Genomic DNA, 16,504 nt, shown 5'->3' with positions numbered 1-16,504 from the left:
TCTTATTCCAGATCCAACCCTCCAACTTAGCACTGCCCTCTTGAACTGTACTACCTGGCCATCTTCCTTCCCACCTATCTGCTGTACCCTCTGCTCCAACCTATCACCATCACCCACTACCTGCATCCATCTATCGCCTTCCTGGCAACTCACCGCCCCCCCCCCCCCCCCCCCCAACATTCCTGATGAAGAGCTTATGCCCGAAATGTCGACTCTCCAGCTCCTCTGATGGTGCCTGACTTGCTGTGCTTTACCAGCCACACTTTTTGACTCTGACAATTATGATTTACATCTTGTATATTTTAATTCCTACACACTAAACTTCACACTTTTCTGCATTAAATACCACTTGCTTAAAAGTAGTTTGGAAGCAGTAGCACAATTGACTGTCTGAATCATTTGTGTAAACTAGAATCAAGATTGGTCCCGACATGAGCCCTAAAGTACCATATTGAGTTCTTTTCCCCACTGAAGTGAAACCTCTTTGAAGTGAGTACTTGCTGTTTCTTACTATTCAACCAATTTGTTATACCTTCTCATTATTCAGTCTGAATCCTTCTCAACTTTGGGTTTAATGAATTGTCTTTCAAGTAAACCTTGAGAGGCACTTTGGAAATTGAGATGGATTTATCAATGTTTAACCTCCTCAAAGAAGCAAAGAGTATGGTAAGGCAGGATCTTCCCCCATCTGATTTCTGCACTGACTACTCTTAACTAGGTTATTGTTGTATAAATAATTTACAAGGTTTTGCATGATAATCAGTTCCATAAATTTAAATGAAAAGAAAGTATGAGTACTCAAAGTTCGTTCAGTGAAAGGGTAGTCCCTGAGCTACAACAGCACTTGACTCTTGTTCCTGCCTCATCAAAGAAAATGTTTGACACTGTTTCTGCAGTCAGTGTTGCCAAGTACATCTGAAGGTTACTGGCTGTTTGGACATTGATGCTAAAGAGGAAACATTCTCTTCTGGCTACAATGCACACACATGGTTTAGGTTATGGAGAAGAGCATAACATGAAAGTCTGATATTCGCACCAAGGCCAAATACAGACCTGTAGCTTTCAATAATAATGACTTCTATTTCTATAGTGCCTTTTAATATAGTAAAACATCTTGCCAATTCATAGGACTGTTATAAAATTATATAAGATTAGCCACTTGAAAGAAAAAAAAGAGTTGGGGTAACAATAATGATGAGAGAAGATTCTGTAATGATAGAAATGATGTCTTTGGGGAGACATATACAGAATCCATTTTCTTGAGAGTTGAGAAGTATAAAGACCATATCATTTTATTTTTCTGTAGTTTTGATTGTGGACTGAAATAGAACCAGGACAGTCTGTGTCCTCTTGTACCAAACAAACTGGGTTAAGTATAAAAAACAGCAAGTAGTTAATCTTCAGATTGGAAATGGTATGACAGTACTCAATGGTCAGTGTTAGGATCACTGGCTTTTTTTTGGATTACAGAGAAAATATTCAAAGTTTGCCATGATCCCAAACTTGGAGGCGTGGAACACAGAGGGCAATATGAATCACCCACAGCAGGACATAGTTTAGCAGATTGGGCAGACAGGTGGCAAATGGAATTTAATAGAGTCATGTGAGGTGATGCATTTTGGCAGAAGGAATAAGGAGTGACAATATAAAATCTTCTATTCTGGGAAATCTCTGCATAGTTTTAATTAGTGTACTGGTTCATAGGGACTGTGGTGGTTCATGTGCATTGGATTTTGAAGTTGGTTTGGATGTATTAAGATTAGTGAGCAGTGTATATGGGAACTTAGGCTTCTTGAATGCAGGTGTGGAATGTAAAAGCAGGGACATTGCGCTGTTTATGCCACAACTAAAGCATTGCAATAAATCCCGATCACTATACATTAGGAAAGGATGTGTGGGTCCTTGAGAGGGCACAGAGGATGTGTACAAGAATGGTTCTAGGGATGGAGGATTTTTGCTACAAGGTTAGGTTGGAGAAGTTGGGATTGTTCTCCTTGGAGCAAAGAAGTTTGAGGGAGGATTTGATGAGAATTGCACAAGGTCTTTCCAGGTCAGGATAATGTAGGCGAGGAAAAAAAATTAGTTGATAGTACAAGCACTAGGGGACAAAGGTTTAAGTTTGAGGATGAATGTTTTTATGCAACATGTGGTAGTGATCTGAAACTTGCTACTGATGAGGCTGGTGGAAGCAGAAGTGATCATGACTTCAAAAGGAAATTGGATGAGAATTTGAATGAAATAAACTGGAAGGTTTGTGGTGGTTAGGGTAGGGCAATGCGACTGACTGACTGAATTAGTTTAAGGAAAACCAGATAGGCTTGATGAGTCAAATGGGCTCCTTCTGAGCTGTGTATGATTCCAAGAGCCACATCAGGAAATATTAGGAAAACCAACCTATTAGTAAAATAGGTACCTCTTCTTAAAGGAGTGGGAGAGAAATATGGGAAAGAAATACCAGGACTGAGGGGCTGTTTTTGGTTGTTGCCGTAACTCTTTAACCAAGCATCTATCCTGAAATAATGTCAATGCAATTGGATAGCAATCTATCATATGAAAGCCACCTCTTATGAAGCACTGTTGAAAGAATGGCTATTTATTTAATTTAGAATGTAATGTTCTTGTTAATGGACTTTGTTTTATAAATATTTTTCATCAACCTGGTCAAAGATGTTACGACACTCCTCTGGAGCAGACGGGACTTGAACCCAGGTTTCTTGGTTCATAGGTATATACACCACCACTACACCACAAGACCTTTTGGATTTTGTTTCATTCATTTTTTTTTTCCTTTTCAGAAATGCTGTTACGTAACTCTGAACATTTGTTTTAATCACCACCAAATCTCCGATTTTTGTTTTACCCTTAAAGGATTGAAATGCTAGGAGCTGTGCCTCAGCTTACCTTGGTCATTCTGAATTCTGGATTAGTGGTGCTGGAAGAGCACAGCAGTTCAGGCAGCATCCAACGAGCAGCGAAATCGATGTTTCGGGCAAGAGCCCTTGCCCGAAATGTCAATTTCGCTGCTCGTTGGATGCTGCCTGAACTGCTGTGCTCTTCCAGCACCACTAATCCAGAATTTGGTTTCCAGCATCTGCAGTTATTGTTTTTACCTTGGTCATTCTGAAGCCAGTGATGATATTGAGCAGAGATAGTCACCTTGACAGAGTTTTGTCACTTACAAAAAATGTTTACGATGCTGAGCACTTGAGTCTGTGCTCAAGAAATTGACTCGAACATTGAGACACACTGTAAGAAACCATCCTGTTGTGTTGATTGAACAATGTTACATAATTTTTTTTGTTGGCTTATAGCCCAAGCCAAAGTCTGATAGAATGGATAATTTTCCACCTGATGTGGATGAGCTGTGGGATTGAGTACATTCCAGGGTGTAGTGACAAAGTTTCCTTGTTTGAGTCCTAACTAGATGTTTGCATGGGACATGACATCCATTTGTAGAGTGATCAGTGAAGCTGGATTTGAGGAAACATCTGATTTAAAAATATAAAGTCAAGTAATTAAACTAGAGCAACTGTATTATTAATGAAGCAGACAACAGGTAATTATTAAACCTTGGGCAATAAATTTTATTTGGAGGTTTATTAGATCACTGGGTAAACCGCTGATAATTCTAAACTTTACTGGTGGAGGAAAGTCATTTTCTGTTCAAAGTGCTCGTTGTTTTATGCCGGAAAATAGATATGAAAATTTACTGACTTAGAAAGCTCTTTGTTACAGAGTCTTTATGGGCTATTTGTCCTGAATATCTGTAATGGGGAGGAACCAGATATTTCAGAGATATTTGGTTATTGCAGTTGGAACAGCAAATGCAGAAGTGACCGTGATATAGGAACAGGAGAAGCCTATTTAAAGTTTGGGAGAAGATTGTTGTTATGGTTCTGTTCGCCAAGCTGGGAATTTGTGTTGCAAACATTTCGTCCCCTGTCTAGGTGACATCCTCAGTGCTTGGGAGCCTCCTGTGAAGCGCTTCTGTGATCTTTCCTCCAGCATTTATAGTGAACTTATCAACAAAGACTGCTTACTCAAACCACTGGACCTGTGCCTCACAACACACTTCACATTCAACAACCAAATATATGAACAAATCAACAACACACCCATGGGCTCACCCATCTCTGGGCTCACCCATCTCTGGACTCCTAGCAGAAGCGGTAATGAATGGGTTAGAACAAACAGTCTTACCGCAAATTCAATTCAAACTCTGGGTCAGATATGTAGATGATACCTTTGTAATCATTAAAAACACAGAAATAGAGAACACACACCGGATCATCAATGCCACACTCACAGGAATCTGATTCACTAGAGAGGAAGAAAAGGACAACCAACTCCCATTCATAGACGTGATCGTATGGAGAATTCACCACAAAGGTATACAGGAAAGCCCCACACACAGACCAAGTCCTAAACTACGAAAGCAACCACCCCAACACACAAAAGAAGTTGCATCAAGAAACTGTTCAAAAGGGCCACAACACACTGCAGTACACCAGAACTGCAAAAAGAGGAAGAAGAACACCTATACAATGTATTCACCAAAAACTGATACCACTGCAATTTCATCAACAGATGCCTAAGGGAAAGACAACGGAATGAGGACATGCCGCAACCCAAAGGACTAGCCACACTACCATACATCAAAAACATTTCTGAACTGACAGCCAGACTACTGTGACCACTAGGACTCATAACAGCACACAAACCAACAGCCACTCTCAGACAACAACTCACCAGAACGAAGGACCCGATACCCAGCATGAGCAAAACCAATGTAGTGTACAAAATCCCATGTAAGGACTGCACAAAACACTACATTGGACAAACAGGAAGACAGCTAACGATCCGCATCCATGAACACCAACTAGCCACGAAACGACATGACCAGCTATCCTTAGTAGCCACACACTCAGATGACAAGCAACATGAGTTTGACTGGGACAACACTACTGTTATAGGACAAGCCAAACAGAGAACAGCTAGGGAATTCCTAGAGGCATGGCACTCAGCCACAGATTCAATCAATAAGCACATCGACCTGGACCCAATATACCGACCACTGCAGCGGACAGCTGGAACTGACGACCGGAAGCAGCAGGTACAAATCACTATAAATGCCGGAGGAAAGATCACAGAAGCGCTTCACAGGAGGCTCCCAAGCACTGAGGATGTCACCTAGACAGGGGACGAAATGTCTGCAACACAAATTCCTAGCTCGGCGAACAGAACCACAACAGAAGCTATTTAGTTCCTTGAGCCTCTCTACTGTCTGAGATCATGGCTGAGATGTGCCCTAACATTGTATGTCTGTCTTTATCTCATATCGCTTAATATCTGTGAATTGCAAACATCAATCAATCTCAGAATTAAAATTTACTATTGATCAAGCATCAATTTCAGTTTCCAGAAGTAAATTCCAAACTTCTGTTACCCTTTGTGAGTGGAACTATCTGGTTATAATTTTTAGATAATCGCTATTAAGATGTGTTATCTGAAATATTAAGTTAGAATAAATATTGCACCTATATCTATGTCTCTGGAGCTTTTGGAAAGAACACTATGTAAAGCAAAGGAGACTGGCTGCAGTAAAAGAAAATGTTGCAGTAGCAAAGAACACACACTGCTTGACGAAGTTGCTGAGTCTCTATTACTTTGAGAGGTCACTTAACCCAGTTTGGTGTCTCGGAGAGAGAGAACTTGCCTCAGGTGTAGAAGCCTTTGTATGCACTGTATTTCTGAAACCCCACTCATTAAAGTTTGTGAATTGGAAACACTGGAAGACTTTACCACGACAAGTGGAGGGTTCCTACATGAGATGTTTTCATTGCTGCAATCCAGGAGTTCTCAAAGGAGGTTCATGAGTCTAACCACCACTATCTCCAGATAAAAAGGATTCAGCTAGCAATACCCGATCTGTGAAGAAATTCCAGTGTTAATAGCTTGTGAGCGAAGGCTACAGACTGTTCAAATATTAATCTGTGAATTTAACTGTTATTTGTCTAAAGTATTTTTAAGATAAAACTCTGAGCTGATTTTTTTCCTATCTGATACAAACATTATGGCTGAACAGTCTCCTTTGAAATTCTATGATTCTATACTTAGAGCTTGTGTGTCTTTTTTTTTAATAAGGGCAGTTGTATTTCTTTGCTTAGTTTATTAAGAAAGGCTTATAAACTATGATGTGGAGGTGCGAGTGTTGGACTGGGGTGGACAAAATCAGAAGTCACACATCACCAGGTAATAGTCCTACAGGTTTATTTGAAATCACAAGCTTTTGGAGTGCTGCTGCTTCATCAGGTGAAGGTGTCTGAGAACGAGCAGTGCTGCGAAAGCTTGTGATTTCAAATAAACTTGGACTATAACCTGGTGTTGTGTGACTTCTGATTTTTTTAAAAAAACATGCTCGAGTATGCTTTTTGTGCAGTAAACTAGTTCTGTATTTCTTAAGGAACCTGACTGACTTGTTTCTAATATGAGCTATATTAGAGGCAATATCAACACCATTTTAAAATTCAGACTTTTGTTGTGACCAGTAGAGGAGAAGGACAAGGAAAGCAATCCATTCACCCCTCTGAACGCAATCCTAAACTGAGTGCTTTGGTTCTAGATTCCCCAACCAGCAGACCTAACCGATCCATTTAATATCTTGTAATTAAAACCAAAACACCTCTAACTATCTAAATTCCAAACAGTACAAGCCCCATATTGTATATACTCTTGTCATAATTATTGGAGTCCACATTATCAGTCTCTTACACCTCAACTGCACTTCCTCCAAGGCCAATATATCCTTCGTAAGATATACTGAACAATCTTTTTGGAAATCTGACCCTCAGAGGTTCCAGAAGCTGACTGTCCTTGAAAGGTCTTTCACAACATTGGAAAGTTCCATTAATCATTAAAAGGTTAGAGACTCAAATGCATAAGTGAGAAATAAAGTCCATCAGGAGAGTGGGACTAATTAGACCTGCCAGAAAGCTGGCATGATGGGCTAAATGAGCTCTTTTGCTGTGTTATTCTCCAATTGTAATTAAGTGGTTATTCACATTTTTGGGAGCCGCTCTGATTTGAAGAGAATGCTCAACTGTGTCCTGCAGTTATTCTCTGTCAGTCTGTCTCTGAAACTATCTCTCTGAGTCTTTCTGTCTCTGTCTCTGTCACTGTGTGTCTCTCTCTCTCTCTCTCTCTCTCTCTCTCTCTCTGTAATCCAACCAACAGCACTTCAGGCAGGATAACTCTTTTTTTTTTGGACTGCATAGAGTCTTATACTGCATGTACAACACAGACACAGTCCCTTTGGACCAACTCGTCCATGCCAATCAGATATCCTAATGTAGTCCCATTTCTCGCACTTGGCTGAAGTCCCTCTAAACCCTTCCTATTCATATACCCATCCAGGTGCCTTTTAAATATTGCTATTATACCAGTCTGCTCCATTTCCTCTGACAGCTCTTTCCGTACACGCACCATCCTGTGTGTGATAAAGTTGCCCCTTCTGTCCCTTTTAAAATTTTTCCCCTATCACCCTAAATCTATGCCTTCTAGTTCTGGATGCCATCACCGCAGGGAAAAGACCTTGTCTATTTACTCTATCCATGCTCCTCATGATTCTATAAACCTCCATAAGGTCACCCCTTAGCAACTGATGGTCCAGGGAAAACCATCCCAGCCTATTCAGCCTTTCCCTATAAACCCTCTAGCCAGGCAGCATCCTCGTAAATCTTTTCTGAACCCTTTCAAGTTTCACAACATCTTATAGGAGGGAGACCAGAACCGTACACAATATTCCGAAAGTGGCTTAACCATTGTCCTGTACAACTGAAACATGACCTCCCAACTCCTATACTTGATGCTCTCACCAATAAAGGAAAGCATACCAAATGCCGCATATGCTATCCTATCTACTTGGAGTCCAAAGTCTCTTTGTTCAGCAACACTCCCCAGGACCTTACTATTAGGTGTATAAGTCCTGCCCTGATTTCCCTTTCCAAAATGCAGTACCTCCCATTTATCTAAATTAAACTCCATCTGCCACTCCTCAGCCCATTTGTTTATCTGATCAAGATCCTGTTGTACTCTGAGGTAACCTCCTTCGTTGTCCACTACAACTCCAATTTTAGTGTCATTTGTAAACTTACTATATGTTCACATTGAAATAACTTATATAAATGACGAAAAGCAGCGGACCCAGCACCGATCCTTGTGGCACCCCGCTGGTCACAGGCCTCCAGTCTGAAAGGCAACCCTCCACCATCACCCTCTGTCTTCTACCTTTGAGCCAGTTCTGTATCCAAATAAGTAGTTCCATGTGATCTAACCTTGTTAATCAATCTACCATGAGGAAACTTGTCAAATGTCTTACTGAAGTCCATATAGATCACGTCCACTGCCCTGCACTCATCAATCCTCTTTGTTACTTTTTCAAAAAAACTCTAGTTAGTGAGACATGATTTCCCATGCATAAAGCCGTGTTGACTACCCCTAATCAGTCCTTGTGTTTCCAAATACATGTATATCCTGTCCTTCAGGATTCCCTCCAACAACCTTGCCACCTCCAATGTCAAGCTCACTGGTCTGTTACTTCTTTGGTTTTTCCTTACCACCTTTCTTAAACAGTGGCACCACATTAGCCAGCCTTCAGTCTTCCAACACCTCACAGTGACTATTGATGATACAAATATCTCAGCAAGGGGCCCAACAATCACTTTTCTAGCTTTCCACGGAGTTCTAGTGTACACCAGTTCAGGTCCTTGGGATTTATCCATTTTTATACGTTTTAAGACATCCAGCACCACCACCACCTCTGTAATAAGGCCGTTTTCAAGATGTCACCATCTATTTCCCCATGTTCTATATCTTCCATGTCCTTGTCCACGGTAAACACTGATGCAAAATACTCGTTTCGTATCTCCCTCATCTCCTGCGGCTCCACGCATAGGCTGCCTTGCTGATCCTTGAGGGGCCCAATCTCTCCCTCGTGACCCTTTTGTCCTTAATTTTTTTAATGAAATCCCTTTGGATTCTCGTTAACCCTATTTGCCAAAGTTATCTCATGTCCCCTTTTTGCCCTCCTGATTTCCCTCTTAAGTATACTCCTACTGTCGTTATACTCTACTAAGGATTCACTCGATCTCTGCTGTCTATACCTGACAAAATGCTTCCTTCTTTTTCTTGATCAAAACCACAATTTCTCTAGTCATCTAGAATTCCCAACATCTACCAGCCTTGTCTTTCACCCTAACAGGAATGTATTGTTTCTGGACTCTCGTTATCTCATTTTTGAAAACTTCACATTTTCTAGCCATCCCTTTACCAGTGAACATCCTCCCCCAATCAACTTCTGAAGGTTCTTGCCTAATATCATCAAAATTGACCAATCTCTAATTTGGAACTTTAACTTTTAGACTGGTTTATCCTTTTCCATCACTATTTTAAAACTAATAGAATTATGGTCGCTGGCCCCAAAGTGCTTCCCCTACTGACACATCATTTACTTGGCCTGCCTCGTTTCCCAAAAGTAGGTCAGGTTTTGCACCTTCTCTAGTAGTTACATCCACACACTGAATTAGAACATTTTCTTGTGCACACTTATCAAATTTCTCTCCATCTAAATCCTTAACACTACGGCATTACCAGTCTCTGTTTGGAAAGTTAAAATCCCCTACCATAACCATGCTAGTATTCTTATAGGTAACTGAGATCTTCTTAAATATTTGTTTCTTAATTTCCTGCTGACTACTGGGGGGGTGCATGGGTGCATCTATAATACAATCTTAATAATGTGATCATCCCTTTCTCATTTCTCAGTTCCACCCAAATAACTTCCCTGAATATATATTCCCAGGATATCCTCCCTCATAATCTTATCCCTTATCAAAGATGCCACTCCCCCTCCTCTCTTGCCCCTGTTTCTATCCTTCCTGTAGCATCTGCATCCTGGAACATTAAGCTATGAATCCTGTCCATTCCTGAGCCATGTTTCTGTAATTGCTATGATATCCCAGTCCCATGTTCCTAACCATGCCCTGAGTTCATCTGCCTTCCCTTTTAGGCCCCTTGCATTGAACTAAATGCAGTTTAATGTATTAGTCGTACCTTGTCCCTGCCTGCCCTGACTGTTTGACTCGCTTCTGTTCTCAACTGTATCCCTGACCCCCCCCTCCCCCGAACCTTAGTAGTTTAAATCCTCCTGAGAGTCTCATCCTTTTCCCTTCCTATTTTGTTAGTTCCAATGTTCACAATGACCTGCTGATCTTGTGGGTGAAAAACATCATTCAAAAACATTTTAAATGAGCTGAATTGGCCCCTTTGCTTTTTTATTCTCCAATGCTAATCATGTATGTATTTTTGGGAGCTTTCATAATTTGAGGAGAATGCGCTTTTCATTCTCTCTCTCTCTCTCTCTCTCTCTCTCTCTCTCTCTCTCTCTCTCTCTCTCTCTCTCTCTCACTTTCTCTTTCCTTTAATTTGGTGTCTGCCTTGGTTCAGTCAGTAACAAATTAGTTGCTTTGATAGTAACTACACATCAGAGCTCATTAATTAATCAAAAAATGCTTTGAGATTTGAGGTGGTGAAGAGCATTAACTAAGTGGATTTTTTTCCTTACTTGGTTCTGTAGATCACAGCTATGTCACGTGTCCTGGGTATATAGATATCACACTTCTGCTTCCAGTAATATTATGTGTGTAACTGAATGTATTTCTTTTCTGTCTCCCAGCATGGCAGCAGGTAGAAGAGGAGCTCGGAGCCAGCCAGGAGAATGGGCAGTGTGCGCACGGGCCAGTGCACTACGTGGAGAAAACACCAAGCCAAAACTTGAAGAGTAGGTGCCGGGGTAATTTTGAATATTTATATAGACCTTACAGAGGAATGGATGTTGTCTGGGATTTGCCAGCCCTCCAGGACTGACCTGGAATATCCAGGACCTTTAAAAGTATTAATTTGGGCATTGTTGCCATCACCAACAAGGTCAGTGTTAATCACCCATCCAGCCCGAATAGCTGCTGAGAAGGGGGCGATGAACCATGTTTTCTAAGTACATCCCCAACGCTGTTAAGGCAGGATATCCAAGGTTTTGACTCAGCGATAGTGAAAAAACACTATATAGTTCCAGGGCAGCATGGTGGGTGATTTAGGAGGGGAAACTTGTAGATGCATTGAAGATTCATTCCCTAGTCACTAAAAGACCATGCAATATTCCTTTAGTACTGCATTGTGTGTGTCAACCTGAAATGTGGGTTCAAATTTCAGGACTTGACCACACATTCTTCAAACTCAGATGAGAGTGCCAATCCTTGAGCCATGCTTGGCACAAGCGCTACAATGGATTTGTTTTATTTTAATTCTTTTAAACATCTGTTTACTGAACTATTGGAGGTGGGTTAAATAAAAAGATGAGGCAATATGATCAAATCTCCAGACATAAAACCCCTTTTGAGGGGGTCCCTTAGCTCACCTAAGTTTATCCAGCCTGTAGCTGAGCCATAGACCAAGATAGCCTGGTTGAAATCTGCAATTTGTATTAACTGGTCTGAGCTGGGATTACATTTTGAGGCTTCACTTGCCTTTGGGAGGGAGAGAGGAACTGTTGACGAGGATAAGTAATCCTGATCACGACAGTGACCCTCACTGGGAATGTTTGCCACAGGCAAGTGTGCATTGAATCAAGTGTGGCTTTGCTGGCCTCTGTGGACAACTGACTGAATAACACTCCCGAGTTCCCAAGATTAGTGATTATGATGCTGGATTATTGATGATAAGGGTGCTGTATATCTAACTCATGCTGTAGTGTTGATGTTGCCAAAGAAGTGTTGTGCAAAATATAAATGAGGGGTTACTTGTGTACATGATCTTCTGGGATCTCCGCATTGTTTCAGCATGTTGCCCACTTTATTTCCCAGACTTTGTCCCAATCGATCTGGAAGAATGGTGGGCAAAACAGTTCTTGGCTAATATCCAGAACTCTTCCTAAATGGCCTCCTCTTACAAGAAAGACTGTTAGCAGCCAGTTAACACTTGGACTTCTTCAGATCTCTTCTTCCTGTCTGTGATTCACGGATAGTGAAGACATTTTTTTGTAAAATCTGGATCAGTTGGAACTCTCAGCAAGTGACTGTTGACTTCTGGCCTCTCAGCTTCAACTGGGTGAAATTCACTCACCATTAAGCAATAAAGCAGCAAGTCTATGAGCAAGAACACCAGAAATGTCTTGCATAATATTTCAGAGAATATTTCTCATCTTTTGTTAATGAGTCATATTGTGCTTTGTCTGTGCCAGCACATACCTGATGACGTCTTGGAATATCTAAACTCAGGTTACAGCTGCACCCAACATGTGATTTGACTGGAATGGAGAGAAAAGTACCAAAAATAAAATGTGGCTGGGGCCCACTGGATTCTGGAGAACCCCCCCCCCCTCACCCCCAATAAAAACGAAAATGTATCCTCCCATCCCCTCAAAGCGGTTCAAAGGACAAATGTGGCTCCTCTCCATCATGGAGATGAGTACACCTCCAAAGTTCAACATGGCCTCTGTGCCAGAAATTCATCACTTTGCAACCTGCGATTTTAGAGAAGATTTGTAGCTCAGGTTGTGGATCCTTTGCGACCTGTTTATGTGCCATCTGGATCAGCAGACGTCTCTGCTTGTAAGCAGGAAATTCCAGTTCTGTTAATGCAATATCATATCGCCGTTTTTTAAAATAAATTGTTTTATTTTCTGGTTTACACTCCCCCACCCTCCCCACCACCACCAACCCACCCACAAACCTTTACGCAGTGAGAATTGTTAGATGGCCAAGTCAGTTTGCAACAGAGAGGTCAGATTTGCTGCCATGGTTAACAACTTCTCCTGCGTCAATGAGCTTCACGTCCTCCGCTTGTCCTGTTAACAAGACACTGAGGGTTGAGTTGAAGTATCAGCAGGAGAAAGTGAGGACTGCAGATGCAGGAGATCAGAGCTGAAAATGTGTTGCTGGAAAAGCGCAGCAGGTCGGGCAGCATCCAAAGAACAGGAGAATCGACGTTTTGGGCATCAGCCCTTCTTCAGACACTTTCCTCATTCTTGAAGAAGGGCTGATGCCCGAAACGTCGATTCTCCTGTTCCTTGGATGCTGCCTGACCTGCTGCGCTTTTCCAGCAACACATTTGAAGTATCAGCAGTTGGCCACTCTTCATCCTTTCTCCAGGAGAACAAACTTCTGTCGCTTTGGCCCCTCAGAGCTGGGGGTAGTGGTAATCTTTGTGGAGAGAGGGTCAGATGCATCATTTCTCTTTAAGGTCTAATGCCAGATCCGACAGGATTGATGTGGCTGTTGGTCAATTTGTAGGGACCTAGTCAAACAAGTTTTGGATGTGAGCGATAAGTGTAACTTTGCATGTTTTTAAGGAATGTTAGTGAACAGCAGACCTGACACATCCAATTAGGTACTTGTACTTGACAGACAGCATTCAAACAAGGCCCTAAGGGGATCTCCTCTTTATTCGGTATGATACAGGAAGAGCATTATTATCTCAGTGGTGTTCGGCATTTGCAACATTGAGAGAGGTGATATAGACTAGCCATTTGGATGGTATTTAAAAAGAAGCTCATCATCTAGAAGCATTGCTGGACTTGACAGGAACTATTTATGAATATTAAATCTCCTGACAACTCAGTTAATGAGGCAGACAAGTTTGTTTCTAATCTGGAGAGTTTTGATTTGTGACTACAGACAGGATACGTTACTAAGTGCCGTACAAGCTAAATCAGATCTCAGTCTCTCTCTTTAGCAATTGAGCATAGCCTGCATATCTGTGAACTCTGGGAGGAAATTGGAGCAGACACGGAAAATGTGCAAACTGCATACAGTCACCCAAGGTTGGAATCGAACCAGTGTCCCTGGTGCTATGAGGCAGCATTGCTGACCACTGAGCCACCATGCTATTCCATTTGGTTTGGGTTGGGGGGGAGGTAGGTTTAGATGTGAAGGTTGCCTGCAATATGGATCTACAAGCTTCTTAGTGAATTTAGCTAAAAAAAAATTAAAATCATCTTATTCCCAGTTATACACCATCATTTCAGGAGGTTTATTGCTTTCCCTTCATTATCCTCCTCATTGCTTGTTAAGGCTCTAGTTAAATCTCCCCTCCTTCCTCCAAATTAAGTTCTCATTTTCTAATATAACCTTTTGTGGGGTGTTCTGCTGTATGTGGGAATGAGAAAGTTTTTTTTCTAAAATCCCATGTCATGCGTTTCCCAACCTTTAAAGCCTGGTGTTGAACATACTGTGCCTATCCCACACCAGTTACTCTATTCCACGTCAACTGGATTCAGTTCAAGGTTTTGCCTTATCACAGGCATAAAGGACTTCTGTGATGAGCTGCTGTTTGCATTCCTGACACTGGGTTGTGTTCTCTGAAGGAGGAATTTCAGCTCTGAGCTAAATAAAATGGTGAAGGAACTTCCATGTTGCCACCTGTCTGCACCATGGTACGAAGGATAATTCTTCATGAAAGAAACAGGATACTTTTGGTTGCTTAATGAAAGCTCTGTAAAAATACAGTACAGGATTCCTTGAGTGTTTCTTTGGGAAGACTGGTATGACTTTCCATGTCGAATTTCCATGTTCCGCACTAGTTAACGAATGGCGATTGCACCTAGTTTTTATTTTTTCACTATTCAAACAGAAAATTAAACTAATTCTAAATCTTGCTGTGCCACATTAGATGGAATACTGTCCTGATGCCTAAGAGATTCATGTGGTGTCCACAAGAATAGGGGATTTGATTAGGTGACTGACTCAGAAAAACATGCTCAGCTTGCTCGGAAACTAACAATGCACCGAGCTCTTTTTTTAACATCATATTTGAGGAGTCAGAAAGGATTGCAATGGTTAAATAATGAACTTGAGCAGAAGATTTGAATGGAGCTGTTTTTGTAAGGTGTGTTCAGGAGGGTTTCCTAACTCAGTACGTTGACAGGCTGACGAGGGGAGAGGCCATTCTAGACTTGGTGCTCGGAAACGAGCCGGGGCAGGTATCAGATCTTATGGTGGGAGAGCATTTTGGCGATAGTGACCACAACTGCCTCACATTCTACATAGCTATGGAGAAGGAGAGGATTAGGCAAAATGGGAGGATATTTAATTGGGGAAGAGGAAACTATGATGCGATTAGACATGAGTTAGGAAGCATGGATTGGGAGCAATTGTTCCATGGTAAAGGCACTATAGACATGTGGAGACTGTTTAAGGAACAGTTGTTGCGAGTGATGAATAAATATGTCCCTCTGAGACAGGCAAGAAGGGGTAAGATAAAGGAACCTTGGATGACAAGAGCGGTGGAGCTTCTCGTCAAAAGGAAAAAGGTAGCTTACATAAGGTGGAGGAAGCTAGGGTCAAGCTCAGCTCTAGGGGATTACAGGCAGGTGAGGGAGGAGCTTAAAAATGGTCTGAGGAGAGCCAGGAGGGGGCACGAGAAAGGCTTGGCAGAACGGATTAGGGAGAACACAAAGGCATTTTACACTTATGTGAGGAATAAGAGAATGGTCAAAGAAAGAATAGGGCCGATCAGGGATAGCATAGGGAACTTGTGTGTGGAGTCTGAGGAGGTATGGGAAGCCCTAAATGAGTTTTTTGCTTCTGTCTTTACGAAAGAAACAAACTTTGTAGTGAATGAAACCTTTGAAGAGCAGGTGTGCATGCTGGAATGGATAGAGATAGAGGAAGCTGATGTGCTGAAAATTTTGTCAAACGTTAAGATTGACAAGTCGCCAGGCCCGGACCAGATTTGTCCTCGGCTGCTTTGGGAAACGAGAAATGCGATTGCTTCGCCACTCGTGAAGATCTTTGCATCCTCGCTCTCCACTGGAGTCGTACCTGAGGACTGGAGAGAGGCAAATGTAATTCCTCTCTTCAAGAAAGGAAATAGGGAAATCCCTGGCAATTACAGACCAGTAAGTCTCATGTCTGTCGTCTGCAAGGTGTTAGAAAGGATTCTGAGGGATTGGATTCATGACCATCTGGAAGAGCATGGCTTGATTAAATGCAGTCAACACTGCTTTGTGAGGGGCAGGTCATGCCTCACAAACCTAATTGAGTTCTTTGAGAATGTGACTAGAAAAGGGTCGAGCTGTGGATGTGGTGTATGTGGACTTTAGCAAGGCATTTGATAAGGTTCTCCATGGTAGGCTCATTCAGAAGGTCAGGAGGAACGGGATACAGGGGAACTTAGCTGTCTGGAAACAGAATTGGCTGGCCAACAGAAGACAGCGAGTGGTAGTAGAAGGAAAATATTCTGCCTGGAAGTCAGTGGTGAGTGGTGTTCCACAGGGCTCTGTCCTTGGGCCTCTACTGTTTGTAATTTTTATTAATGACTTGGATGAGGGGATTGAAGGATGGGTCAGCAAGTTTGCAGATGATACAAAGATTGGAGGTGTCGTTTTCTGTATAGAGGGCTTTTGTAGGCTGCAGCGGGACATTGACAGGATTCAGAGATGGGCTGAGAGGTG

General features: G+C 41.9%; 1 protein-coding gene across 2 annotated transcripts in view; it reads left to right on the top strand.

Moving 5' to 3' along the window:
- mcrip2 (MAPK regulated corepressor interacting protein 2) overlaps positions 1–12,212 on the top strand; it is a 29,764-nt gene extending 17,552 nt beyond the window's left edge. The window contains exons 4-5 of one of the 2 annotated variants that reach the window (XM_072559657.1): positions 10,733–10,849; positions 11,916–12,212. In XM_072559657.1, coding sequence (XP_072415758.1) covers positions 10,733–10,849; positions 11,916–11,986 — 188 coding nt within the window. In that variant the 3' untranslated portion in view covers positions 11,987–12,212. The remainder of the gene's footprint in view (positions 1–10,732; positions 10,850–11,915) is intronic. The other variant, XM_072559658.1, reaches the window with a different exon arrangement.
- The last annotated feature ends 4,292 nt before the right edge of the window (positions 12,213–16,504 follow it).

Source organism: Chiloscyllium punctatum, chromosome 40 (assembly GCF_047496795.1).
Source record: "Chiloscyllium punctatum isolate Juve2018m chromosome 40, sChiPun1.3, whole genome shotgun sequence".
Lineage (NCBI taxonomy): Eukaryota > Metazoa > Chordata > Chondrichthyes > Orectolobiformes > Hemiscylliidae > Chiloscyllium > Chiloscyllium punctatum.
The sequence above is the reverse complement of the archived record's forward strand: the minus strand, read 5'-3'. Positions and strand labels throughout refer to the sequence as shown.